The following is a 26939-nucleotide window of genomic DNA, read 5'->3' as shown; positions in this document are numbered from 1 at the left end:
GCAAAGGTACAGATATCATATGAAACTAAAAAAACCTGAGGAATCCAAATAGTGCTCCAAAGTTAGGCTTTCAAAGGGGTCCCTTGACCTCTGACCTCAAGATATGTGACTGAAAATGGGTTCTATGGGTTCCCACGAGTTTCCCCTTTACAGACATGCCCACTTTATGATAATCACATGCAGTTTTGGGCAAAAAGCACAATTTTTAATTTTTTTTTCCTATTCTAATAATGGTGTTTTTGAATATTTCTGCATACTGAGGTCAACAAACAGTCTTGGAATTACATTAATTGGGAATCACTGTAAAGATGACACTCTTGTGGATCCAATGAGCTCAACCGTATTCATGTGTGATGATGTTAGTCCCCATCATAGCCATTTAACAAAAAATTACTTGTGGTGACCTCTAGGATAATCACAGCCTCATGAAACCTTACAGCCACAAACTAGAGACCTAGAGCATTCAGAGGATGGATGGCTTTCCTAGGTGGATTGAAAATAGGAGGTTTTCTGAGCAGTTTCCAGAACAGAAGTGCTCGCCATCCAATCGACAAAAAATGCAATTCTTGAAGAATTCTCCAAATGTCAAAAGCTTTTGAAACCAAATCACAGCATGGCTTTTTTCTATGGTGTTCCTCAAGGTCTTGTGTCTTAATGTGGTATTTTGGAGGTATTATTTATCATTTTTATTAATTCTCAAGTGGTAAAAAATGGTTAAATTTAGCACCAAAATTGTGTAAGAAATGGTATCAACCCAAAAATTGCTGCAATCATTAATTCATGTTTATTTCTGATTTATGACTAGAACAACTTGACACACAGTGCTGAGCTGCATCTCAAATCAATCTCCAGGCTCCCAGCTTTCAGATAATGTACACCACTTCTATGTGACATCTTCTGTTGACCTGCTATCTCCCCCTAAAGACTCCCTGTACTACCCTAAAAAAAACGAAAACTGGTCTATTGTGGGTTTCAGAGGTTTAAGCATATTCTTTCCTGGATATCCCAAAAGGGTGAATCTGGTGTGCACTTTACCTCACACATACTTTGGTGGTAAAAGTGGCAATTTGTTTGTCCGTCTTCTGGTCATCTCTACCTGCCTACCTGCCCATTTATCTGTGCACTTTTCAGGGATTGACGGGTTCTGGAGGTGGAACAGACTCCAGATAGACACAGAGAGAAAGAGTTGCTTGTAAGTGTAAATCAGCGCGCACATGTCTACATCCATGTCAACGCAAGTCAGTTCAAGTACCACGGGATAGAAGGTGTGTGTGTGTGTGTGTGTGTGGATGAGAGCGGCCTGAGCCCCCGCCTGTATTAAGAGGGCCCTGGCAGCAAGAGATAGCGGCTCTATCTTAATGGCTTCTGCCGCCTGCCACTCAGCCTTCAGACGGGGTCCTCCGCCCGCACGTGTCTCCCCACGATAAAGCCACTTCACAGGGGCTTGTGCCTCTCCACGCTGGCCTCTCCTCCTCTCCCTGCTCTCCCAGGAAAGAAGAGAGAGATGCCAGAGGTATTGATATACGAGCTCGCCCCGAGACTGAGGCGAGCTGCGAGCGAGAGACTGACGGAGGGGGGGGAAAAAGAAGCATTCCCACCACAAGCCTTCATGCTCAATTCTAAATTGTTGATCGTATCTGATATTTTTTTTTAAAGACTGTCCTAGGATGTAACCTAGAATGTGATATCTGATACAATGTTGAAAACATACGGTTTGCAGGGTAACAGTAAGACATCACAACTATTTTTGGTTCTAGTTTTTTCCTGCGTGTTTTGATTTGGTTGTGTGGGTTTGTCTACTCGTCGATTGAAGTAAAGCGTCTCTTCAGACGCGAGTCAAGTTTTCCATCTGGCTTTCTTTCCCTTGTTGTGTCTCAGTGTCATTAATGTATTAATGCTGGCTCAACTGAGCCGCTGTTGGTGCCAAAGTTATAACTGTCAGGTGACTGATGTAAGCTTTACTCAGTCCGCTGTTATTCCACTGGCTTATCCCAATGAGGGAGCACCACTGCTGTGCCCCGTCACCAGACTCAATGGTGAAATTGAAGGATTCTGCCAAACGATTCAGTGGTTTATGTTCAATTAATACATTTTTGTATTGTATATTATATCTCTCTTGCCAGAACTGTTTTGTCAAGTTCTGCTTTGAGACTGTCCTCCCCAAGAAAATATAAACAGAATCAGTCGTTTCAGCAAGTGCCCATGTGGTTAACGGGTGTATTTAAGTAATAGCTCACGACAGGCCATGGTATGTTGTGATTATATCACAGCTAAGAGGCGTTGTTCAGCCCGACACGAAGCGGAGGCTCTTTATTTACATTATTACCTCCGCCAAGGCCAAAGCCCTTGGGCCAAGGAGGTACAGTAATGTTTTCACCGGCGTTAGTTTGTTGGTCTGTCTGTTAGCAGGATAACTCCAAAAGTTTGCGTTTGAATGAAATCTTTTGGAGGGGTGGAGTGTAGCACAATGAACAATCCATCAGATTTTTTGGTGGCGATCCGGATCATGATCCGGATTCAGGAGTTTTTTTAAGAATTCCGATCAGCCTGAGCATTAAGACCACAGGGTATAACACATGCGCAGTGTGACTGATGATGCGTTGATGCCGCATGACCCCGCCTTCTTCTTCCTTCTTCGAGCAGAGAGATACGTGTGTGGATGTGTGTGCGGGAGCTGCTGGCCGTCCGCGGTGAAAAAGAAAAAAGCGGTAGATGACGGGATAACAGACAACATAGTGTAACGTTATACAGACATAACAAGGCTGCTGAATGAGAGAGGCATCCGACGATACGTTACACGGAAACACACCATGTTAATAATAAGCCGACAACCTCACGGTAACGCCAGCATTGATCTGTTTTTAAAGTCAGGTGCCTTGGCGGAGGTCTGCTCTCTCCGAGTGACATTCTAGTTTTCAAGTTAACCTTAGATGTTTCCATTTTCTAGCGGGTTTTATCAGCTAACTTTGTTACTATATATTTGGAAGCTGTTCCTTGTTGGCAGAAATGATCCCCCTGTGATCGCGGAAGCTCTCATTTTTAGGTTAGGTTACAACCTGTTGACACATTGGCTGTAAAAAAAACGATTAAAATACGCTTATACATGTAAAAATGACATACAGTCCCTTTAAAGTAGGGGATAGATTGTTGTTACAGGTTTCAAACAAGTCAAATTAAATTGTTGATCTGTGGCACACACCCATCCATCCCTCCAACCTTCACAGTCTTACTTTGAGCCGTCAATCGTGTGCTGCAGAATCATACAATATGGAGCTAATTCTTCGGGACACCGGGCTGAATAATCAATCATCAATATCAACCAGTCATTCACAACACAATTGCTCACCGTTTTTCCATCTTGTAGTGAATGGCTACGATTGAAATTCAAAAAAAAAAAATCATCGGCAAATTTTGGTGGCTGCTCCGTGCCAGAATTTAGATTCTCAGCATCACAGCACAGCAATATTCAACAAGCCGGAGCACGCTCATTTCTCCCCGATTTAAATGCAAACTATGTCATTTTCTAGATGTGATCTTGCTCTTCCACAGAAAAACCCTCTCAGGTCCATAACTACTGATTTGCCACATTGTGTCCGACGTGTGTGTGTTTGTGTGTGTGCGCCTCCGCATTTGCATAATATGTTGCGTGAATGTTTGTGAAAATGTGTGGGTGATGTGTGTGACTTTATGTGTGTGTGTGTCTTCAGGCTTTGGGATTGTTTACTGCCGGTCTCTCCCTGCCCCTGCACATGGTCGGCCCCTAATGCACTACAGCTGTTAGGGTCCCGACACGGGGGCCTCCCATCAACGGTTTCATTGTAATGGACTGTGAGTGTGTGTGAGTGTGTTGCTTCTCCGTGTGTTTGTTCCTGTGTTTTATTGAACATGGATGTGTGTGTTCTTGCAGCATTGTGAATTTTTCGCTGTTCCTTCTGGGTATTTTGTGTTCCTGTCGCTCTGTGATAGTGTTGCACATCCTGTCTTATACTAGCAGCTCTGTGATACCTCCATCTTTGTCGTGTCACCTCCCTCTCGTCCTTCTAAAAATACAGCTCATATTATCAACCTATGTATCACTTAACAGGCCCTCTTTGTTTCCAGCCCAGGTGAAACAGTCCCTTTTCATTTCCTTGTCGCTTGTTCTCTCGCCGAACACAATACACTCCGGTGGCCTTGTTCATTCATATTCCTCAGCGACATCATGTTTTGACTACAGCCGCCGGCGTACACCTGAGAGGCTCGTCACTCCTGGGCCTCTACGTCGCCTCCATCTACTATATAACCCATTGTCAAGTCAAAATGGATCACCGCTAAGTTCATGGCAAAGTGAAGTCTATTAGCCATACCCATTGTGTTCTCGGTAATGACATAAACATCTATTCAAAACATGACAAACGCCCCTTTCTCCCAGCTGTTTGTGGCGACGGGGGGCGCGGGACAAGGGTTGCGCCCAGGTCAGCGCCGCTCCGCTACGTCGGTCAATTGCCGCGGAGTCCGCCGCATAATGGAGAAATTAAGTTTCTATAATGCACAAATGAGGTTATCATTGGTTTTGCAGCTGTTTACAGGGTCAAGGAGAGATGCCGTTTCCAATCGGGGCTCAATTTAGTCGGGGAATGTGATTAGATTCAGCCCTCCCAGTGTATTCTCTCCGTTTGACCATGAATTCGATTAGGTAAATAGAAAAGTAATGCCACTGATTATTGTTGACATTGACATATTCATATCTGTGTCTTATAGAGAGCATGGGGTGGGGGAGCTGGTATGGATGTGTGTGTGTATACTCATACATGTACATAGTTGTATAGATTCTTTACGAACAAAGTCTATTTAATGGCTCTGTGTGTTAGAGTATGAGAGAAATGTTCTCCTCCATAATTACTATTAGGATGGGGTCACATTAGTGACCATGATACTCCCTCAGCTTTTAAAGGGATTGGGAAAACAGCATTTTGACGCTAAAACATACATACTTTGCATGCAATTTTGCAATTTAGAATGATATGAAAACCTAAAAATAATAATAATAATGGACCCGCCCTTTAAGAACTTTTAAACTAACATGGACAAAAAATGTATGTACAGTATGCATGCTGTGTGTGTGACTACAGTAGATGTGTGCTTGTCTACAGTAGGTACAGTAACAGGGCTCGCTTTCTCCTCCTCTGTGTGTGTGTGTGTGTGTGTGTGTGTGTGTGTGTGTGTGTGTGTGTGTGTGTGTGTGTGTGTGTGTGTGTGTGTGTGTGTGTGTGTGTGTGTGTGTGTGTGTGTGTGTGTGTGTGTCAATGTCGGAGCGTGTGTGTTAAAGTATCACAGAAGTGGCAGACTGTCAGCTCTGCTTTTCTCCGCGCTCTCCAGAACAATAGCTGGATTGGCCGTATGTGTGACACGTAGACCACACACCCCTAATAGTGACTGACAGCACTAAGGGCTGGAAGCAGCATGCTCTTACACACACACACTCTCACACACACACACACACACACACACACACACACACACACACACACACACACACACTGTATGTACACCTGAGGACATAATGGGTGTGGGTGATTGGTGAGGGTTTCAGTCAGTTTGTATATTTTGTGAGTGCGTCTGTGTGTGTGTGTGTGTGTATGTGTGTTCATTCATGCATGTGAGCTTCAGCATATGTTCTGCTGAAAGTGTTCAGCTGTCTTCTTGTAACAAAACTGTTCCATGTCGCAGAATCAAATGTCTGCTTCTCGCTGCACCGAAACAAAAGGGAAAACGAACAGAAGTCTGTTAAACATTTTATTCAATCTCATTTTTCGTACTACAGTATATGGCCATGGGAAAAATAAACGATTCTGATTGGCTGGAGGATTGCAGCTGCATTATACCTGCAAGGCTCGTCCTTGTCATTGTTCTACATTAATACTGAAAAGGCATAGAAAAATCATATTAACACTCATTCTATTTAAACCGATGGATATAAATATGTGAATAACTGTATTTAATCATAGGACTGGGTAGGAGGGGAAGAAAGGGTGAGAATGGAATAGATGGATAGAGATGGAGATATTAATCAGTATAGGCTGACATCACTGACTTTTATTTGTTGGAGTTATAAAGTAAAAGTTATTTCAAGATTGACAAAGATAGTACCAATAAAGTTCTGTTTTTTCCTTGGAAAAAAATCAAGATTTCTCCAAACATTATTGTTTGATCATAACATCAATCAGCAAATAGTAATTATTGGGCTGTCAAAGTTAACGCCATAATAACACAAATTTGTTTTAACACCGCTAATTTCTTTAACGCATTAACGCAACTTGCGACTTTTAGGTTGTAGAGAGAAGATACTGGTATCATATGAAACTAGAAAACCGAAGGAATCCATTGGTACCAACCATGTCATACTAGCTTATTGCGAAGGAGGTTAAATAACGCTCCAAACTTATGCAGAATTTTGATGAGGAAAAACTGGCATGGCCATTTTCAAAGGGGTCCCTTGACCTCTGACCTCAAGACATGTGAATGTAAATGGGTTCTATGGGTACCCACGAGTCTCCCCTTTACAGACATGCCCACTTTATGATAATCACATGCAGTTTTGGGGCAAGTCATAGTCAAGTCAGCACACTGACACACTGACGGCTGTTGAGTTTGCCATGTTATGATTTGAGCATATTGTTTTATGCTAAATGCAGTACCTGTGAGGGTTTCTGGACAATATTTGTCATTGTTTTGTGTTGTTAATTGATTTCCAATAATAATTATATACATGTATTTACATGAAGCAGCATATTTTCCAGACCCATGTTGATAAGAGTATTAAATATTTGACAAATGTCCCTTTAAGGTACATTTTGAACAGATAAAAAATGTGCAATTAATTTGCGATTAATCACACTTAACTATGGACGTGATTAAATGTTTTAATCGGTTGACACCCCTAGTAATACCGTGTATAGATATGTGTTATTAATAATGTTTTGATGCATCAGAAATGTGATTTAACCATTTTGGACATTGTAGCAGAGAGACTATAATCGCTTCGAGCTCATATTAATCTTGTTACAAGGCTTGTTTTGCGTCCACTGTTCTGTCGCTTTACTCTGTTAGCGAAGCCAATCATGTGAAAAGCACGATACGTGTCGAAGTGGAGCACAAAACAGCTTCACTTTCCCAACACAGTGGAACCAAAGGGACAGTAAAAGAGGCTGGAACAACACAAGTTAACCAATTAAGCACGGCTGAGTCCGAGGCATTCCAAATATGTAGTAAAAAGTATTACTTTTAGCTCCTCTTTTCTTTGTTCGGACCGTGAACGCTGTGAGGTAGATTATCACTCTTTAACAGAGGTTCCCAGGCTGCAGTTGAAGTTGTGTCTTTATACGGACCCACAGCACTGTGCAGCGTCACTGTATGTCAGACTGAATGTCAGTATTATACTGTAGGGTTCATGCAAGTAAACAGAATACCTCAAGTACACACAGCTGTCTTTCTGATTACATCCTGCAGTTCAGTTACAGTAGAAGGTACTCTCTTAAAAACTTTACTTTGAAAGGGACAAATTGGAAATAAGCGGCAATAACATGAAAATCCTACAATGTGAACATCCCATAGGACGATCAGAAGTGCTTTTATGTTCAGCTGTGGCTTTGCAAGCTTTGATAAAATACAATAGACCATGTTCATGTCAACTAACTTCGGAAGCACAACACACATTAAAGCCGTTTCTCACCAATGCTTTGCAAAAATGCGGTGCGGGAATGCGGAAAATCCACATTCGAATTTTCCGCATTGACAACTACACTCACCGGTTCTCGTGCGAATTGTCCACGTTGCCGTGTTCCATTTTCGTCAATGAGGCCATATGATTTTCCTCCTAATTAACGCCCGTGTCCACTCAGACATACAGAAAGAATGTAAGGGGCTAACGTTAATGATGCCAACGCCAGCTGTTGTGGCATATAACGTTATCGGCTACATTACCATCTTCATTGTATCCCGGCTGCTGGGCGATATCAAGCTACATATTGTTCTTTATTTGGTTGTTGAGGTAGTAGTGTTTGTCGTACATTATTTGGTGTTGAGTAGGGGACGGCCCATTGTTAGTCCAAAAACCAATAGTCCGAAAAATGTCTCATTGGACCAGAAAAAGCCCATTGTCCGATAGTCCGTTACCCCAAAAACAAACGCCCATTGCTACGAAAATAGACACTTTCCGTGCAACAAACAGAAGCACATGCCTAATTATTATGCAGAATAAAAGCAATCAGTTGGGAGAAAGGATTTAATTGGTCAAACATATATTTCCTCAGGCAGAATTCTACTGAAATCGAGGTCCGTCCGAATATTTTTCCTCCCTTGCGAATGTTCCGCAGTGATGTGCAGGCATTCACAAAACCCCACAAAATCAGTCTTTTATAAATTTCCATTCAAATTTTGTTGAATTCGAATGATGTTTATTTTCGTTTATTCGTTAACCCCCGGTGTGTGAAGGCCTTTACTCCAAAAGAAGCAAAAAAGCTGCAGAAAACTTGAAAAATTGTTCTTTTAATTTGAAGCATTTATCTCCTAATTTCATGTTGTTTATGGACCAGTGTTTGTGATAGAGGAAATCATCACTTTTACAACTTTTATCACAGTTAACATCCCATTTAGATGGTGTAAAAGTAAAAACAGAGCAAATATAATAGACAGAAAAGAGCATGTGCTTGTGTGTGTTTCATACAGTTCACTGTAGTTCAGCTCATATTGATTAATTCCCTTCTTATTGCATAATAAAGTGCACAAGGTCTTATCACTCTGAAGTGTGTCTACATGATCTGTGACTGTTGTCTGAGTGTGTGAAAACCAAGTGTGTGAGTGAGTGTGAGAGATGGACTTGAGGAAGGGGGCAGCACTGCTGTGCATTTGCACTCAGGCAGTGATGAGCCCTGTGGTCAAACGGACCCTCCCCTTTGCTTTCTCACACACACACACACACACACACACACACACACACACACACACACACACTGAGCGACAGAGAACGAGGCTCTGCTGCTGGCCCTTTAAGAGCTGAGCCTAGATCTCACAGCTTACAGCGAGGGAGGGAGAAGAGGAGGGACAGAGAGAGAGAGAGAGACAGAGAGAGAGAGAGAGAGAGAGTGAGCGAGGGTGTAAGGCTGAAAGTGTGTGAGTAGAGAGAGACAGAGACGAACACACAGAGAGAGAGAGAGAGAGAGAGAAAGAGAGAGAGAGAGAGAATCAGCAGTGTGTGTGAGAGGTTGAAGGATCACTTCTATCCCGTCTTGTTTTGGGGAGACTAACCTTGTTCATCTGAGCATTCGTGGGACTGTTTTATGTTGTTGTTGACGAGAGACACGGACCCTTACTCCAGCATGCTCACTGAGCCTGAGCTACCTCAGGAGTGTAACAGGTACGTGACGCTTTCTCACACTCACACACACACACACACAAGTAGAGATGACAGAGACGGAGGACGGGACGGAGCGGGACGGAGATAGGGAGGGCAGGGAGGATAGGAGTAGAAAGTAGAAAGGCGTGTGTGTGAAGCATGAGTCGGCTGAGTTTGAGGCTGGAGAGTGTGTGTGTGTGTGTGTGTGTCACAGTCAGAGATGGTAAAGAGTTGATGATTGACTCCTATTCTTTTGGGAGCGATACCATATGCAAAGCCGGGTCATCGTGTGTGTGTGTGTGTGTGTGTGAGCGCATGTTTTTTTTTCCCCAGAAGTAACATAACTGTCCCTCTGTCCCTCCTGTCTGAAGTTCAATTCAAAACCTCCATAGAGAAACTGCTTAAAATAGTGTTGTTTGTGTGTCAGTGAAAGAGAGAAAATGAAACACTTGTAGAGAGAGATGTGTGTGTGTGTGTGTGTGTGTGTGTGTGTGTGTGTGTGTGTGTGTGTGTTTCAAAGCCAAAATGTGTGATCGCCTCCTCTCATCTCATCACTGCTCGCCACAACTTTATTTACTTCTGCTTTCCCCCCGTCAGCTATGCGTACGTCTCTTTCTGTGACAGCCTCAAGGTGCTATCAACAAGTCCAAATTGCATAGAGAAATTTCTTCATTTTTAAAACACACAACTTTTCCCTCCTGCTCAGCCTCGTCTTTTTGAAAATGTACTAATTTATTTTCCCACTTAATCCAAATTCAACGCATGCAAACCCGCAGTAATCCTATTGTGGATCTGCATGTTGTTGTGTTTTTCTTGCCTTATGCTAATGTTAATCTCACTGTGATGTTTGTGCGGGCCCGCTTCAGTTTATAGAGGTGCGAAACCCTTTTGCCCTTTTCCGACACTGTCAACACAAGTGGCTTTCCGAATAATGGCTGTTTGATGCTAATGCTGCGGGAGACAGATTATGTTATAATACCCGCCGTTTTAATACTAACACACACACACACACATCTCTCCCTTGACTTTTATTGCATTAAAGTAGCGCTCTGTTTTGCCCCGATGAAACTAATCTTTTGTTCCGAGATAAACTGGGGTCGGTGGGGTTTGGGTTGGAGTTGGGGGGGATTTCAGGGGCCCCTTGAATTAAGAACACATTTAGATGTAGCAAAAATGTGTTTTTAATAAACCGTTCAATCCGGCAAAGTGGTTGAGGAGAGAAAAAAAAAAGATAACAACAGCTAGGAGGAATTAAAAATTTAAAGGATTACACCAAAAAGCAGAATGTATGGAGATAAATGCAGGGATTACAATGACTTAGGAGGAGAGTGCTTAAAACTCTTGCTTTCCAGTAATGCACTCCATCACTGTGGCCGTGAGTGTGTATGTGTGTGTGGATGTATGTGTGTGTGTATGTGTGTGTGTGTGTGTGAATGAGAGAGGGGTATCTTCCATTCCGTGTGTGTGTGTGTGTGTTTCCTGTGTGTGTGTGTCGAACGCCAGTCTCTCTGCGGAGCGGAGTGTGTGTGAGTTGCCAGTGTGTGTGCTCTCCAGCCTCGGTGGTCGCGATGCTCTCGGTTCCTGCGTCTCTGTAAGTGTCCGCTTGCCTCCTTTTACCCATGCTTCTTCTTCTTCTTCCTCACCACGCTTCTTCCTCTTCTTCTAGTTCTCAACACTTCTTCTTCTTCTTCTTCTTCTACTTCTTCTGCTTCTTCTTCTTCTACTTCTTCTCTTCATCTTAAATCATATTGTTAAAATTCACCTGGAGTTTTGATTGAAAATTGCCGGTGAAGAAGAGTTTGATCTGAGTTTCTAGAAGAGGGTTTGTCTGCAAATTATGTTCTTTTGGAGGTGAGAAATCACTACTGAAAATGTAGTTTATTTGATATGTGTTGCTGAATATGAGTTTTCTACTTTGAGGCTTAAAAATATCATTTTGTATTCTCATTTTATTTAAGCCAACAAAAGTCTTGTGATATGGTTTTCATCTCTTACTTGTTTAGCTGTTTAAAAAAATGCACTTCTGTCTTTGACACAGCGTGGATTCTATTATTTTATATTCTAATTTTATATCCTAATTATGTCTTTTTATGATTTGAAACTATTTCTTTGGTTTCCCCCGAGCGCTCGGCTGCGTATCAAATAATTTCCAGCCTAAGCTGAAAATAGTGGAAACAGACTGGCTTCGCTAACACGGCCTCATCTGTTCGCACAAACAGAAACAGAAATATACACATAGAGAAAGAAAACGGAGGACGCCAAAGCAACCGAAAAAACAGAGAGACGTTTTGAAGGAGCAGATGATGCGGTCAAACTGACACATTCCTCCCCGGTGAACAGGAGAAGAAGAGGAAGAAGCAGGGTTACAGAAAAGTGAGAGTGGCAGAGATTAAGAGGGGAGGTAGAGGGGGGTGATGTGAAGGAGGAGGGAGGAGAGGAAGAGGTCTCTGTCGATGGGGTGTTAAAGGCAGTGGTGGATTTTCACACCCTTCCATTTGTCCCCTTCAGTTTATTGGGGTGTTTGTGTGTGTGTGTGTGTGTGTGTGTGTGTCAGCGGTTGTGTCAACACTTTGAACGGTTGAAGCAGGACAGATACAATCTGACATTACCCGCGTCGCACTCAGCAGCCTGGAGGATTTCACTTCATTTCATTGAGACAAACTGTGTTTTTTTAAAATTATTAGTATTCATAAATATGGTTTATATTCAGCTGCGGAAAGTAAATAAGTACATTTAGACAACTTAAGTGTGATTTTAAGGTACTTTACTTAGGTATTTGCATCTACTCATCTACTGAATATTGTATTTGTTTACTGAAATACATTTATTTGACAGCTGCATACCTTGAAGATTTGACAAAATAATGATCAGCTTATAAAATATGATGTATCATTATAGTCTGAACTAGCAGTCAGTGTGTAAAGTTGTTGAAATGTGGCTCATATTGATCACCTAAAACAGTAATTGTTTACACATTAATGTATAATATATTATTGTAATTATAAAACATTGTGAAAAAGGCTATTCTGCATAATGAGTACTTTTAAAACTTGTAGTATATATGATACTTTTACTAAAGTGTCATTTTGAACGCCGGAGTATTTTTATAGTGTGCTTTTACTACTTTAACTCCGCTGTTTTTATTTGTATTTATTTGAATAATTTACAACTTTTATTTTGTAATTATAGCGCTATACGGTCAGTTGTTTTTTTTAAAGGGAGAAATTCTCATGGCTCGTGATAAAAAAACTTGCTTCCAATTTAAGTGAGCAGTAGCTGCTTCCAGTGTCTCTGTACTTCATTTAAAAGGGCGAGATTAAAGTGGTGTGTGTGTTTGAGGAACGAGAGAATGTGTGTCTGTGAAGGAGAGAGAGAGAGAGAGAGAGAGCGAGTAGAGTAATTGAGTAGAGTGTCCGTGCTCTGCAAACTAATGCGCCGTTCTGCCCCTCTCTTCCCCTGTGGCCCTGTCCCGGCCTCCCTCTCTCTCTCCCTCTCCCTCTCCCTCTCTCTCCCACCACCACCACCACCACCACCTCGGACTGGAGGCCATTGTCTGGGCCATATTGTCTGTCCCCAGAGAGCCTTGATAACCGTGTCTCCATCCACGGAGCGAGAGAGGGGGGGCAAAAAAAAAGAAAGAAAAGGAAAGAAAGAACGACAGACAGAAAAAAATACCAGAGGAGAATGCTAAAGCCCCTCCACCTCCTCCCCCACTTCCTCCCCTCTCTCGGCACCCTCCCCCCCTTCACCCCTCAGACTCTCTCCCACCACGGTGCGATCAACTGACCCTCTCTGATAGCCAACGGAAGAAAGGGAGGAGGGGATATTTGGCTGCATTTGTTGTTGTTGTTGTTGTTGTTGTTTATGGATGGAGATGGAGATGGAGATGGAGGAGGAGGAAGGGGAGAGAGAGTGATGGAGTCTTGGAAGTGAATGTGAAAGAGAGAGTGTAAGTGTGGAGACAGACAGAGGTGTCCCTCCAGGCTAACTAGAGTCTGGTCATATGACATGAGGTCACAGGGTAGGGGTCAAAGGTCAGGTGGAGGTATTGCAAAGCGAAGGAAAACTCCAGCGGCGTGCATCCCTCTTTCTCTCTCCATCTCTTCTTCTTCTTCTCGATTCAGGCAGCTTGTCTTACACTAATCCCGCTCTGTTGCTCCCTCTTTCCCTCTCTCCCTCTCTGTCTCTCTCTCCCTCTCTCCCTCTCTCTCTCTCTCTCTCGCTCTCTCTCTCTCCATCTCTCACACACACACCATTTACCATCCGTCCAATCTACAATAGGAGACAGTGTTAGAGGCTCGCAACTCCCTCCCAGTGCGCTACAATGAAACCTCTGTCTTTCCAGGTAGTGAGGGAGGGAGAGAGAGAGAGAGAGGGAAGATAGAGTGGGGGAGAGAGAGAGAGGAGAGAGAGAGAGAGGGGGAGGTCAGAGGAAAAAGGAGGAGACCATTTGGGCCGAGGTGGGAGAGTTTCAAAGTGCGGGGACGAAAGAAAAGAGGCCAGCTGGGAGTGTGTGCGCTCGTATTTGTGTTGTTGTCATTTATGTGAGAGAATGAGCTTGTATTTGTGTGTGTGTGTGTGTGTGTGTGTGTGTGTGTGTGTGTGCGTCTGGTTTACAGGGGCAGGCCAAGTCGCTGACAGTGAGACAAATGTTGCGACTCCTTTATGGATTGCTTAACAAACGCGGCACAAATAGTGGCCTCGGCGCAACAATGGAAAAACACTGTCCCTCGCTCAATAAACATTATGCTGCGTTCTCTCTTCCCCCTCGCAAAAAAAACACACACCAGGGGAGCGGGGCCGCCGTCCACCGGATGCACTTTTCCTCTCTCCGTCTGTCTCTTTTCACCCCCCTCCTCCCCCCCCCAACTCTCTCCTTCTCCCTCTCTTCTTCCTTCATCTATAGCGACACTCAAGATTTTCCCACGAGCTGTCTGCGCTCGGCCTCAAACCGATGACGACAACCTAAAGTTGATAGATAGATAGACAACAAACTTTCTTCCCTTTCCTTTTTCCTTCCTCCCTTTCTCTGTCATTCTTTTCTTTCTTTTTCTCTCAACCTTTCTTCCGTTCTAAAATGTCAGTGGCGATCACGCCGTCCGGTGACTCAGTGTAAAGACATAAATACGTTTTTTAAAGAGGGGAAAAAAGGCTAAAAACATGACGAGGAAAGTATGTGGAGCGATGCCTCGCTGGTGACTAAAGCTTTGGGTGGATGGATGAGAGAGAGAGAGAGAGGTAGTCCCAGAGGCCAAATGAGTTAGCCCACGTCTTTTGCACCCACTCCCCTTTGCTCTCTCTCTACACACACACACACACACATGCACAACACATGACTGTCTCTCCAGCGTGTGTGTGTGATTAACAGCGGTGACATTAGGTTGTGTGTTATTGCCTTTTGTGGTTAAGCCGGACAGGAAACAGGGTTTGGGCTGTCGGCCGGCGATTTAGGGCACCTCACAGAGGATGCTTTGTGTGTGTGTGAGTGTGTGTGTGTCTGCGCCTTTGTGTGTGTGTGTGTGTAAGGGTGTGTCCGTGTGTATACGAGTGTGTGTGATTATACACAGGCAGGAGCTGTGTTCACATTTTCTCCCCGTTAACACACTGTTTACAGTGGAGAAAGTCATCAGGGGAAATCCAGCGTTTTACAGCATTTTGCTTTTCAATACTAACAAGCAGAACATTTTTATTTTTTGCTTTACGATCTTACGACGCAGTCACACTTCATATCCAAACATCTTTGAAAATAGTTTTTAAATTTGCCCCATTGACTGGACATTTGCTTTTTTCCCCACACTTGTTTTCTATATCAAAAGGTCTGAGAGGGATGTAATAAGAAAAACGTTTACGCTCAAAAGTTCTGCCTGCTTTTCAAAACTTAACAGAGCTTCAGTGAGGCGAAAAGGAATATCTCTCTTAATCTTTATCCCTCCATCTCCCCTCTGTGTTGCTGCCCCACTCTTCCCACTGTTCAAAAGGACAGCCTATAAATAGATATTAGGCAATATCCTTAAGAGTCTGCACAGAGAAGGAGGGAGAGAAGGAGGGAGGGGGAGTGGAGGGATGGAGCGACATTCTTACAAACAGCTGATTGTGTAAAGAGGGAACAGTGTAAGTAAGACAACACCAGGAGAGAGAGAGAGAGAGAGGAAGACAGAGAGAGAGGGAAAGAGCAGACGATGTTAAAATAAGTTCAAGAGTGTGCGACGGAGAGATAGAGACCAAAAAGAGAAGGAGAAATCGTTTTGAAAGCTGAGATCAGGAATACCAAATGTAGCGAGAGAGAAGAGAGGAGGTGGAGGGGGGGAAAGCGATGTTAATAAAGCGAGTGATAGCGCGACACAAGGGAAAACATTTGTTTAAATTCCCGCCTGAGGTGTCACACGGATGTAAATGTTGCGGTCGGCTCCTCCGAGGCAAAACGCCCTGGGTGCCTTATCTAAAAAGGCACATTCCGCTCAACTATTTTGATATGCCCTTCCATTCCCTCGGAGAAACAATTTCAAAAAGATAGCTGCGCATTTCCACGCAAATAGACCTGAGTGACAGGCGGGCACTTCTTAGCAGTCACAAGGTGGCGGCGGCGGGGAAAAAACACAAATGTCACTTTGACTCCTTTGACAGCGCTTTGGAATTAGCTCGCCGTTGCTTATTTTTACTGTAGACGATGGATCCGACTGACTGTACGGCGTGTGTGTTTGTGTTAGTGGTTGAAATAATGGGTTGTAATTTAAAGAGAGGCTGAGCGCACACACACACACACACACACACACACACATGAATACGCAGAACAGAAGCACACACACTCTACTGTGGAATTCTCCAGAGGAGGCTCCCACGCTCCCTGAAAGCTTGTTCTGAGTAGAGGAGTTAACAAGAGCAGTTAGCACCATGATTATGTTAGCAGCCAGACACACAGAGCGAGAGAGCCGGGCGTGTGTTTGTGTGTGTGTGTGTGTGTGTGATAGTCTGTGACATGGCTGCTTTGTCTTTCTCTCACTCTTCAATAAAGCTGAAACAAATCTTTGCCCTCATTTTTTTGCTTAATTCGTTAGATTTATGTGTGTGAGCATCATGCTCATAAGCTCGCCGCCTGTATTTAAACATGCTTCCGTGTGCGTAAACTTGCTGACGTGCCAACACGAAAATGGACGCGTTGATTACAGTTAAGCCAAGGCCAGGAGGCGGTTAACCACCGTCCGCGGCGATTATTCGGCCCCGTTAATGGACGCGCGTTGCCGTCCGATTAGTGACTTAGCAGCAGTGGACATATGTGATATGAGAGGGACTTAACTGAGGAGCCGCTAATCATCAAAAAGCCAAGGGGAAGTGGCGCTCTAATCTCAGCTTAGCGCTCTCACCGTGTGCACGGTTGTGTGTGTGTGTGTGTGTGTGAGTGGTTCCTGCAAGGGAAATGAGAGTTTGAGGGGGAAAAGAAGAGACAAACAGCACATTAGAAATGTGTTTCCATGGAGTTTCATTTTATTTGGAAATGAAAACACACACGTTGCACTGGTGTTATGTCATTTGAAATATCCTTTTGTGGAAAAAGGCTAGCAGCATGTGTGGTAATGACTGTGTTTGGTGTGAGGTGTTCCATTTTTTGGCGTTGTCGGCAGGGTAAAATCATGCTAATATTCTCTTATTATAACCCGGATGACACTGCCAATTTATCAACTTAATGAAACCTCATCCTTTATTTTTTATCCTCGCATCGCTCCGCGCTTTCAAGCGTCTTCCTCCAGGTCTCCTCCGCCTGGCGTGACAGCCCCTGCCAAACTTTAAATGAAGTAGCCGGCGTAACCTGCACACCCGCCGTGCCCAATTGTATAGTAATTCCACTTCAAAGGCGAACGGGAGGGAGAGAGAGGGATTTTATAGCCGGAGAGGAGCTGTGAACGGCCTCCCCATTCATAGACAGCCACCTCTGAGGAAGTAGTAGCAGAGTATGGGGAGTGGGGGGTGGATGGGTGTGAAGAAGAAGAAGAAGAAGAGGAGCAAAAAGCATGATGAAATGTTTGCCACTGAGTTCTCTTTGGCCCCGCAGAGTTTTGATATCTGTGTTGTTTTTCCGTGTTAATGTGTAACCGCTCTTGTCTCTGGACTGCCTGCCCATCTAGATATGTCAGTGCGGCTACTGTGGCTGAATGATGGATCATAAAATTTGTAAAAACAAAACTAAAAAAATCCTCACATGCACATGTGCAGCTGAGCCGACATGCAGCATTTTAGCGAGGATTCAAAGCTGACCCCGGGTCTGTGTGTGTGTGTGTGTATGTGTCGGGGGTTATGGCCAGGCAGAGGTGTGCACAGGACACAAGGGTGTGTGTGTGTGAAACAAAAGGCCTCAGTGTGAGAGAGTGAAAGGAGGTAAAGTAAACAGGCAGTGATGAAGACAGACCTGCAGTGTTAGGGCCTCTGTTTTATGTATGCACACATGTGTGTGTGTGTGTGTGTAGTTTGTACAGCTGGGCCTGCCGCTCACATTGGACGGTGTGTGGAACAACACACACACACACACACACACACATTCTTTCTCCTCTATCATATAAGTATCATAAATGTTATCATTTCAGTTTTAATATGGATTTCATGATAGCAGTTTTATCTCGAGTCTTTTGTCATCGAAACAAATACAAAATCTTTACTGGTCATTTATGGCCGCATTTTTTTGCTGAGCAAGCCCACGGAGATAGAGCGTCCAGGAGAAACAGATAAAGCAGATATGTACTGTATGTGTGGGTGTTTGTGGATTTGTCTTCGTGAAAACACTGATTGTAACGTGTCCAACATTGTCGTGACGGATAGAATTTGAGAAAGAGTACAAAAAAAAAGGGATTCAAATTGTGAGATTGTAGTTTTGCACAACTTAATAGACAAATTTCTGTAATTGTGATTTAGTAATTTTCTTCTTAATGAAGTATTCTCATAAATGGATGAAGTTGTGCAACCTTTAAAAGCCCCGCAGAGCCTATTGAAAGAAAACAAACTGTTATCTTTGTTCCTGAAAACTTGACATTTCTCAGCGATATGCAATCATTAGATTAGTCTATGAATCTTGAAGGCAAAATCTTCCCAAAACAATTAAATATAATTAAATTACATCACGTTTTTTATGTTATCGGCGGAGTGGAGTTTATTCGATTTTGAACCTTTCCCCCCGCGATGTGATAACGCCGCATGCCGCGTCTCTTAGCGTGGCGCTCTCCTCATCGCCTCCAGTGAGCGCCACTCAATATTGTTTGCCTTTCCGCCGTCACAAGGTAAATAAAGCGATGAATTAGTGGCGGGGTCTGCTCCGAGGAACAATGCCAGATGTACAGTCCGGAGGAAATCCAATAGAGTCAAGAGTGTAATCAGTTTACCGGAGACAAGCAGGGAGAAAGAGAGAGAGGGGAAGAATTTGAGAGAGTGTGAGGCTGGAGAGGAAAATCAGAGTCAGAAGAGGTACGAAGGAGAGGATGAGCAGAAGAGTGACATCTTTGATAAAAACAAGATTTAAAGTGGTGCTTTTGTGTGATTCTTTGTGGAGAAACTCAATTTTACAGATCTGTCGATTAAATCAACTAATCGTATGTCGAGTGTTAGTCAACTAAGAATTTCCTTGGTCGAGGACAGCCCTAGGAAAAAAAGACGCTTCTTAAAAACTCCAGAACTTGCTTGAGAATCGTTGCATTTTTAAGTTTTCTTCAGTATTTAAGTAATCCAGTGATAGATGTCTGTTCATCCATGGGTACATTACAAACAGGAACTGCAAATGGCTTATTCGGAATACTTTTTATTGTGCCAATTTGCCAAAATGTGAACAAATTGTAGTCCACAGCGTAACTCCCTGACTCCATGGCAACTAGATCTGCCCCCTCTTAATCGATTTGTCATTTAAACTGTCATTTTGGTCGTAGTCGACTAAGATTTTTTTATCCGGTTAGTCATTTTTCAATGCTTGTTTCATCCTAATGTCTTATTTCTTTATCAGTTTTACAGATTTAAATCCACCAAACGATTAGTCAACAAAACCGTATGAGTGTTCGTCGACTAAAGATTTCTTTGGTCGAGGACAGCTGTAGAAAAAAAAGAGTAAAAAAACAAAACAAAGGGAAAGCAAGAATGAGTGTGAGAGTCAGACGCCTGTTGCTTATTCCTTCCCATCACACTCCCCTCCCCTCACGCTTTTTCACAGCCCCTCCATCCACGCCTCCATCCCTGCCATGCGTTGCCTGTGTGCGACTGAGCTTTAGCAGCCTATTACCCAGGGTCATAGTCGCAGTGGCTTCAAGGCTGACAAGTGCATCTGAAAGCACTCAGGCGATGCTGAGAAGCACATTAAATTCTATTATTGCCGCATAGTCACTGCATCCCTATTCAGCTGAAGTACGGGGAGGCAAATTTACCTTGTGAGAGACAGAGTTCACCTAATAGATGTGGCTTTATATCCTTTCCTTCTTTTCAAGGGAACAAAGCAACGGTAACAAATGCAAACAGCGGGGCCTTCGCGTTGCTAGCTATTTTTCCTCCGGTTCCTCCATTGTTCAGAGGTTTTCATAAACACATATTATTGTCACCGTGCATACTGCTCTCACTCTGTCTCTCCCTCTGAAAGCCCATTGTCAAGACATGATCATTTCCTCCACAATGCCAGTGCAAGCGGGCTCCATTTGCAGTAATGGCCTCCATCTTTTGGAAATGCGAACGTTGAATGGCCCCCATGGTAAACATACTGTAAGACCTGAGAGTGTGTTTGAAGGTCTGCCAAGGAGCTGGATGCTCACAAACCGACTGAAGTGGGATATTGTGTGTGGACTTGCAGTGTGAGAGCTGAGAACGAGCTGAATGTGCGACGGAAAAAGAAAAAAAAATCCAGAGAAAAAGGGAGAATTGGTGCAGGTTGATGAGCTGAGTGGGATTTGGTGAATACCTACTGGGACTTAAAGATGTCTTCATGTAAGGTTTCTTTTACTGTAAACACACAGTTTAAAGTTGGCTCAGGCTATCCGAGAGTTTACAGGAACTAGTTTTATCCACACTTCCTGTCGCCACCATGATACTATATACTCCAGTCGTCAATCTATTATATCATCCTTTGAATATTGCTCACTCCTTCCCTTGCTTTTTCCTCATCTCTCTGTCTTTCTATCTCCCTTTTTTTTTTTCCAGGATGTCTTCCAAGCGACCAGCCTCTCCATATGGGGGGACAGATGGAGAGGTAACCATGGCAACCAGCAGACAGCGAATGGAGGATGAGGATAGCGAGGGACTGGGCGGTGTCATCCACCTCCCCCTGGTCTCCTACTGCGGCAAGGTGTCCCCTCGCTCGCCCCCCAACCGCAACTTGGACAGCCCCCCCAACATGGTAAGGCGTCCCGATCTCGCTTGTTGTGTTGTGAAAGCACCCCCACCTATGGGTGACGGCGGCCTTGAGCGCCGACTCGGGGTCACGCTATGAAACAGGTGCAACACGTGAAGACGTTTTCTAACCGGAATGACGCACCGTTTGTGTTGCCGTCTCAGGTTTTGCTTCTCAACCCAACAGAGTAGTCACAATACTTTTGTCTATTTGGGAAACTTTATCACTGTTCATTATTAGCTAAAAAATGATAGATACAATCTTCCAAATTTGCATCAAAAATCACACTCTTTCTAGGAGTCATAACTCTGAACACACTGACATGATACACACACCTTCTGAAGATAGAAATCATAGAAAAAAAGACGCTTTTTAAAACTCCAGAACTTGCTTGAGAATCGTTGCATTTCTAAGTTTTCTTCAGTATCTAAGTAATCCAGTGATAGATGTCTGTACATCCTTGGGTACATTACAAACAGGACCTGCTAATGCATGATTCGGCATACTTTTTATGACGCTAATTTGCCAAAATGTAAACAAATATATAAAGCTGTCCTCAACCAAACACTCATACGGTTTTGTCGACTAATCTCGTTTGGTGGATTTAATCTGTAAAACTGAGTTTCTCCACAAAGAATCACACAAAAGCACCGCTTTAAATCTTGTTTTTACCAGAGATGTGCTCATAAGTTTCTTGGAAATAAGTCATTCAGCATGAAAAAGGCATTAAAAAAACAACTAATCTACTAAAAAAATCTTAATCGACTAAGACCAAAACGACCGATTAGTAGGAGGCAGCCAAACAAAAATAAGATAAACAAAAACTTGAGTTGTAGCCCTCCACATTATGCTTCTTGTTTACATCCCCAAAGCATTATGGGAATTATAGTTCCAAAACTTCCAGCATGATTATGCCCCAAATAGAAGTCAAATAATAATAACAGGAGTGACCAAATCCATTCCTATCCATAATAAGCATCTGCCTATGTGTGTTTGAGAGGCTCGGGGTGACCCCCTTAGGGCACAGACCCAAGATCAGATTGTGTTCACGGTAATCCCGACCTCCAGCATTACAGAGGGATCGTCAGCGCTGAGGCCAAACGGCGCCCGTTGTGTTTAACACAAGCGCCCTACATTAGTTGGAAAAGCGCCTGTATGACAGTAAATTGCTAAAAAAAAACAAAAATGTTAAATTTCAGTGAATGTATTCAGCTAGACATTAACTTCTCTGACCTTGTTTCTATAATGTAGGAATGAAACACGTTAAAAATAATTAGAATTGTGTCGCTTTTATAGAATTTCCATTCGTCTCTAGACAAGCGAACCGTCATATTTCTGCATATTGAAAACAAAATAGAGTCTGGAACGCAACGTCTTTGACGTCGGTATGTTGTTTACTCCCCTTAATGGCGATTACGAGTCACCTTTTAAACCCCGCACACAAAACAACTGCACAGAGCTCAACAATGAGGAAACAAAATGTATGTTTGTTGATTCACACATGAAAAGAGTGAGATTTCTAAAGAGGCAGAAATTGACTTTTTTCTCAGCGAGTGAAAAGCAGTTTGGCGCTGCGAGCTAGAGGCTTTTTTTTCTTCTTCAGAAATGGAAAAAAAAAATTGAAGGTTCAAGGCTACTGTTTAGGTGCACACGTGTTTTTGCTTTTATATGTGCGCGCGCCACCAGCCGTCGCCTTGAGCCCATTTGATGCACAGTTGCGTGACTGCAAAATGTGAGCCATCGCAGTGAGTCATTTTCTTCGGGATGAAGTGTGACATTGTGTGGCGGTGGTGGTGCGGCTGTATGTATGCACGGCTCCGTACGTGTATTTGTACAGTTGAATTGCATCTTCTGTGTGATTCATGTTAAATATTAGTGTAGGCCTCGTGGTATACGGGCTTATTGCAAACTTCTGCTAGTTGACGTGCATGTGTGTGCACTCTGTTTTCCTGCATGTGACTCATTCTATACATTGGATGTGATTTACAATGCCTGTTCGGTACATAAGTGTGATTATGTGACTGTATGGGGTGTTGCTGGCATTTTTTAGTGCTTTAAAATCAAACAAAATGTTGACTATCCACCGTGAGAAACAGCATCTGTTAAAGGATTTTCTCTTCTTTAAAATGTACTCTTATGTGTTTGTACCAAAAACTATTTATAGCGGGCATGCCAGGACACAAGTCGCTGTCTTACCTCCCGGGCTCTCACCTTGATATAAACACACTCGTCACAGCGGCGCTCTGATAACCGCCGTCGACCTTTCCCCCATACTGCCGATAAAATGCCCTGCTCGCTGTAAAACAATGAAACGGTGCTTAGGAGCTGTAATGGAACGCTAATTCTGTAATTAGCCCGCTGATTAGCCCGCAGGCCCCTCCCACGGTGGACTCTGCATGTGTGGCAGGCGCCGACTGTAAGCCAAAGTCCTGGGACCGTGGGAGGAACACCCAGGCGTGGAAACTCACACACACACACACACACACACACACACACACACACACACACACACACACACTGGTTATCTGGTTGTTATCTGTTGCTGTTGAAAACAACAATGAGATTACTCCTTGTTCGTTTAGATAGATTTATTTTTTATATATTTATTAGGGCTGTCAAAGTTAACATGATAATAACGCAAATTTGTTTTCACGCCGCCAATTTCTAAGAAAACTTGTGATTTTTAGGTAGTAACAGGCTCAGTTTTAAAGCTAGAGTGAAGATACGGATCGTTTTATATCATATAAAACAAGAAAACCTAAGGAATCTAGCTAGCTTTTCACGAAGCAGGCTAAATAACGCTCCAAACTTGCGCTAAATTTTGGCAAGGAAAAACTGTCATGGCCATTTTCAAAGGGGTCCCTTGACCTCTGACCTCAAGATATGTGAATGAAAATGTGTTCTATGGGTACCCACGAGTCTCCCCTTTACAGACATGCCCACTTTATGATAATCACATGCAGTTTGGGGCAAGTCATAGTCAAGTCAACACACTGACACACTGACAGCTGTTGTTGCCTGTTGGGCTGCAGTTTGCCGTGTTATGATTTGAGCATATTTTTATGCTAAATGCAGTACCTGTGAGGGTTTCTGGACAATATCTGTCATTGTTTTGTGTTGTTAATTGACTTCCAAATATAAAAATATACATATATTTGCATAAAGCAGCATATCTGCCCACTCACATGTTGATAAGAGTATTAAATACTTGGCAAATCTCCCTTTAAGGTACATTTTGAACAAAAAAAACAAAAACTATGGACAATCGTGATCAATTGCGATTAATATTTTATTCGATTGACAGCCCTAATATTTACGCTACAAAATCTGTATTTAAGCAAATATACAAACTAATATTTTACACAGAATTGGCCTTATATCACTGCCCCCTCTTTAATATCCTCAAACTGCTTTCTAGTCCATTAATTGACAGCAGAAGGGAGACAGCGTTGATGTGTGTGTTTGTGTGCGTTGTCAGAAAGAGGGGGTTGGTGGGGGGGGGGGTTCTCATGCACAGCATAATAGCTGATGTGGCTTATGAAGTGGCAAGCCACAGTGTGTGTGTGTGTGTGTGTGTGTAGCTGGTGGAATGGGGGCTTATCCCACTGCCTGCTTGGCATGTTGTAAGATGTGTAAGTTTTTCCTTTTTTGGGGGGGTTTAAAGAGGGAGGGGGGGGGGGGTTACAGTGCCAATCCCTTCGCCGCTGACTGTCAGTGAAGAGTGGATGAAGAGAGACTAGAGGAGGAGATTTACAGCGTGGCGGGGGTGTCGGTGGGACTCTGAGGGAGTGGGGTGGGGGTCTATCTCTCTCAGGGCAATTGTCGTAAAGTGATAGGGGGGAAGTAAATGGCTCATCGGCGGCGACCGGTTGACTTGGAAGTGAGGCAGCGGGGGAGAGCGAGAGAAAGGGGGAGAGGTGAGAGGGGGGGGGGACGAGATTACAGCTTTATCTTGTCATAGTAAATTAACACGGCGGCGGAGAAGCGCTCAGCCACACACTGACCTCTTCATCCCGCCCGCCTCGCCTGCCTGCTCGGCTTTGGCCCGGCTGCTTTACCTGCCTGCTGCTGCTGCAGCTGCACACACGCACACACACACACACAAATACACACACAGACACACAAAATAAAAAAAGAAGCAGCACTCACACGTACACTTTAAAAAGCTGAAAGGTGCCACATTATTCATTTTTTTTGTATATTTTGTTTTGTACAAACCCCCGGCTCTCGATGAGAATAGTGCTTTTCATAATGGTTTGCAAATGAATGTAGTTTAGCTAAAAGGGTGTTTTTTATTGAATGTGAAGTTCTCACCGCGCCGCTGGACCCTGATTGGCTGAGAGCAGCTCGGTTCAAATGCCTGATGTGGCGGGGGGGGATTTTATAGCGGCGGTTCAGTGAGGTCAGCCAATCAGCACAGAATCCAGGTATGATGCAGCAGAGTTAGTCATTTATTCCCCAGTTTAAAAAATTAAAATTATTTGCTTTCTTTTCGGTTCTTTTATATTTGTGTTTTTTGCATATCCTTGTAGAAAAAAAAACAATGTTTTCACATCAGGCAGGGGCGAGCATCTTCTCTCATAAATGTGTTAATGGACAACCACTAATTATTTCATTAACAGGCGGGATGCACGCGATAGAAAACTATAAAGATATTTCATCAGGCATTATTTCTAATTCATTTTCCCTCCACGGGGCCTTCTCTTTCCCTCCTTTTTTTGTGTAATTTGTATGTGTGATTATGTGTGTGTGTGTGTGTGTGTGTGTGTGTGCGCATGTGAATTTGACAGATTTAACACAGTCATTGAGCAGTCTTGAGACACAGTGGTCACACTTAATTTCTCATGCCAGTGATGCACTAATGAATCAACACACGCTTGCCTGTCAACAGCGAGGGGTCGTGGTAAAAAATCTACTGGCGTGCATTTTAGCCAAAAATACAGAAAATACAGCTGCATGTTTTCAGATAAGCACAATAAGTTTACAATTAGAATTAGGACGTTCAAAATGGCAGTTTGTGTAATATACTTAAATAATTGGTACCTTATTTTTTTTTAATTTTCCTGAAAAAAAAAAGCAGCATATTGTTGGAACAGGAGGATAAAAGTAACGCTTGTCCCAGCCCGAGGGACCTCGAAGTCAAAACTGACAGTGTCTGTGTTTAGCCGTGGCATGTAAAGGGATTTGCTGCATGTGTGTGTGTGTGTGTGTGTTTGGCAGTGTAATCGGAGGTGTGTTAAGTGTATGTCGTGGAGATTGGCAGCTCTGGCAGCAGAGCTAAGTCCTTTACCCCCCCTGCAGGAGCGATCGGTGACATTCCCCCGTCGGTGTGTGTTTGCGTGCGAGTATTTTAGTTGAGCAGCTGTTTCCAGCTCTTCCCACTGCCACATTGTCCATGCCTTGATCCACGACGACGCGCCAAGCATCAAATATTGTTTTTCACACATGCACCTTGCACAGCCCGAGACATGTCAAGGCTACGGTGGAGAAATAGAAGGGAGAGAGAGAAAGAGTGAGTCGGGCAACAGAGAAGGAGGAAGGGAAGAAGAGGAAAAGCGGCATCTGTGCTGGTAAAAAAAAAAAAAATGTTTTTTTTTTCCTCTTTTTCTGGCAAGAGTTGCGTGTTTTTAAACCAACCTCCCCTCACAGATGAGCTTAAGAAGACAAAAGTTGTTTAATTCGGTTCCATTGCAGAGGCAGTAAAAGGATAAAGAGAGTGAGGCGCAATTTTTACTTTGTTCCAGTCGTTTTGGAAGAGAATTGACATCTGCAAACTAAAGGCAGAACCGCCCACACTGCCAGCCTGCCACATCCAGCAGTGCATATAAATACATATATGCAGGCACACACACACACACACACACATACACACCTACAGGCTATGTGCACTCACAGTGTCACACAGAAATGGCAAAAAAACAACAACTGAGAGGAGGGCATGAACGTTTACAGTATCCAGTTGTGAATAAATGCATGTTGATGAGAAAAAGTTTTTGCGACCAGGAGCGTGTCGCCGCGCACGGAGCGATTCCACAATACAAGATCTGGCGTCTTGTCTTTTTGATCCCTCTTGTCTTGGACTTCGCCGGGGTGTCAGCAGGGCACGTGGATTAAACGCTGGGAGGTTTGATGAGGTGGGGGGAGAAAAAAAAAATCATAAGCCATTTAAGTTGCCTCCGGGATCTGTCTGACTTCACACATACATAATGTCACGAGCGCTAA

The 26939-nt window shown here is 43.5% G+C and overlaps 2 protein-coding genes across 24 annotated transcripts in view; one reads left to right on the top strand and one right to left on the bottom strand.

The window, feature by feature from the left end:
- The window catches only part of LOC141762077 (uncharacterized), a 296685-nt gene that overhangs the window by 105857 nt on the left and 163889 nt on the right, over positions 1-26939 (bottom strand). The window lies entirely within an intron of this gene.
- sox5 (SRY-box transcription factor 5) overlaps positions 1-26939 on the top strand; it is a 244146-nt gene that overhangs the window by 135457 nt on the left and 81750 nt on the right. For 4 of the 22 annotated variants that reach the window (XM_074625940.1, XM_074625939.1, XM_074625941.1 and 1 more), the window contains one exon: positions 20528-20723. In XM_074625940.1, coding sequence (XP_074482041.1) covers positions 20529-20723 — 195 coding nt within the window. In that variant the 5' untranslated portion in view covers position 20528. Of the gene's footprint in view, positions 1-9125; positions 9395-10566; positions 10965-11053; positions 11225-20527; positions 20724-26939 lie in introns of those variants that run through there. The other 18 variants (XM_074625926.1, XM_074625933.1, XM_074625931.1 and 15 more) reach the window with 13 other exon arrangements.

The sequence above is a fragment of the Sebastes fasciatus genome, chromosome 23 (genome assembly GCF_043250625.1).
Source record: "Sebastes fasciatus isolate fSebFas1 chromosome 23, fSebFas1.pri, whole genome shotgun sequence".
NCBI classification, from domain to species: Eukaryota; Metazoa; Chordata; class Actinopteri; order Perciformes; family Sebastidae; genus Sebastes; species Sebastes fasciatus.
This window is presented reverse-complemented; position numbering and strand designations above follow the sequence as displayed.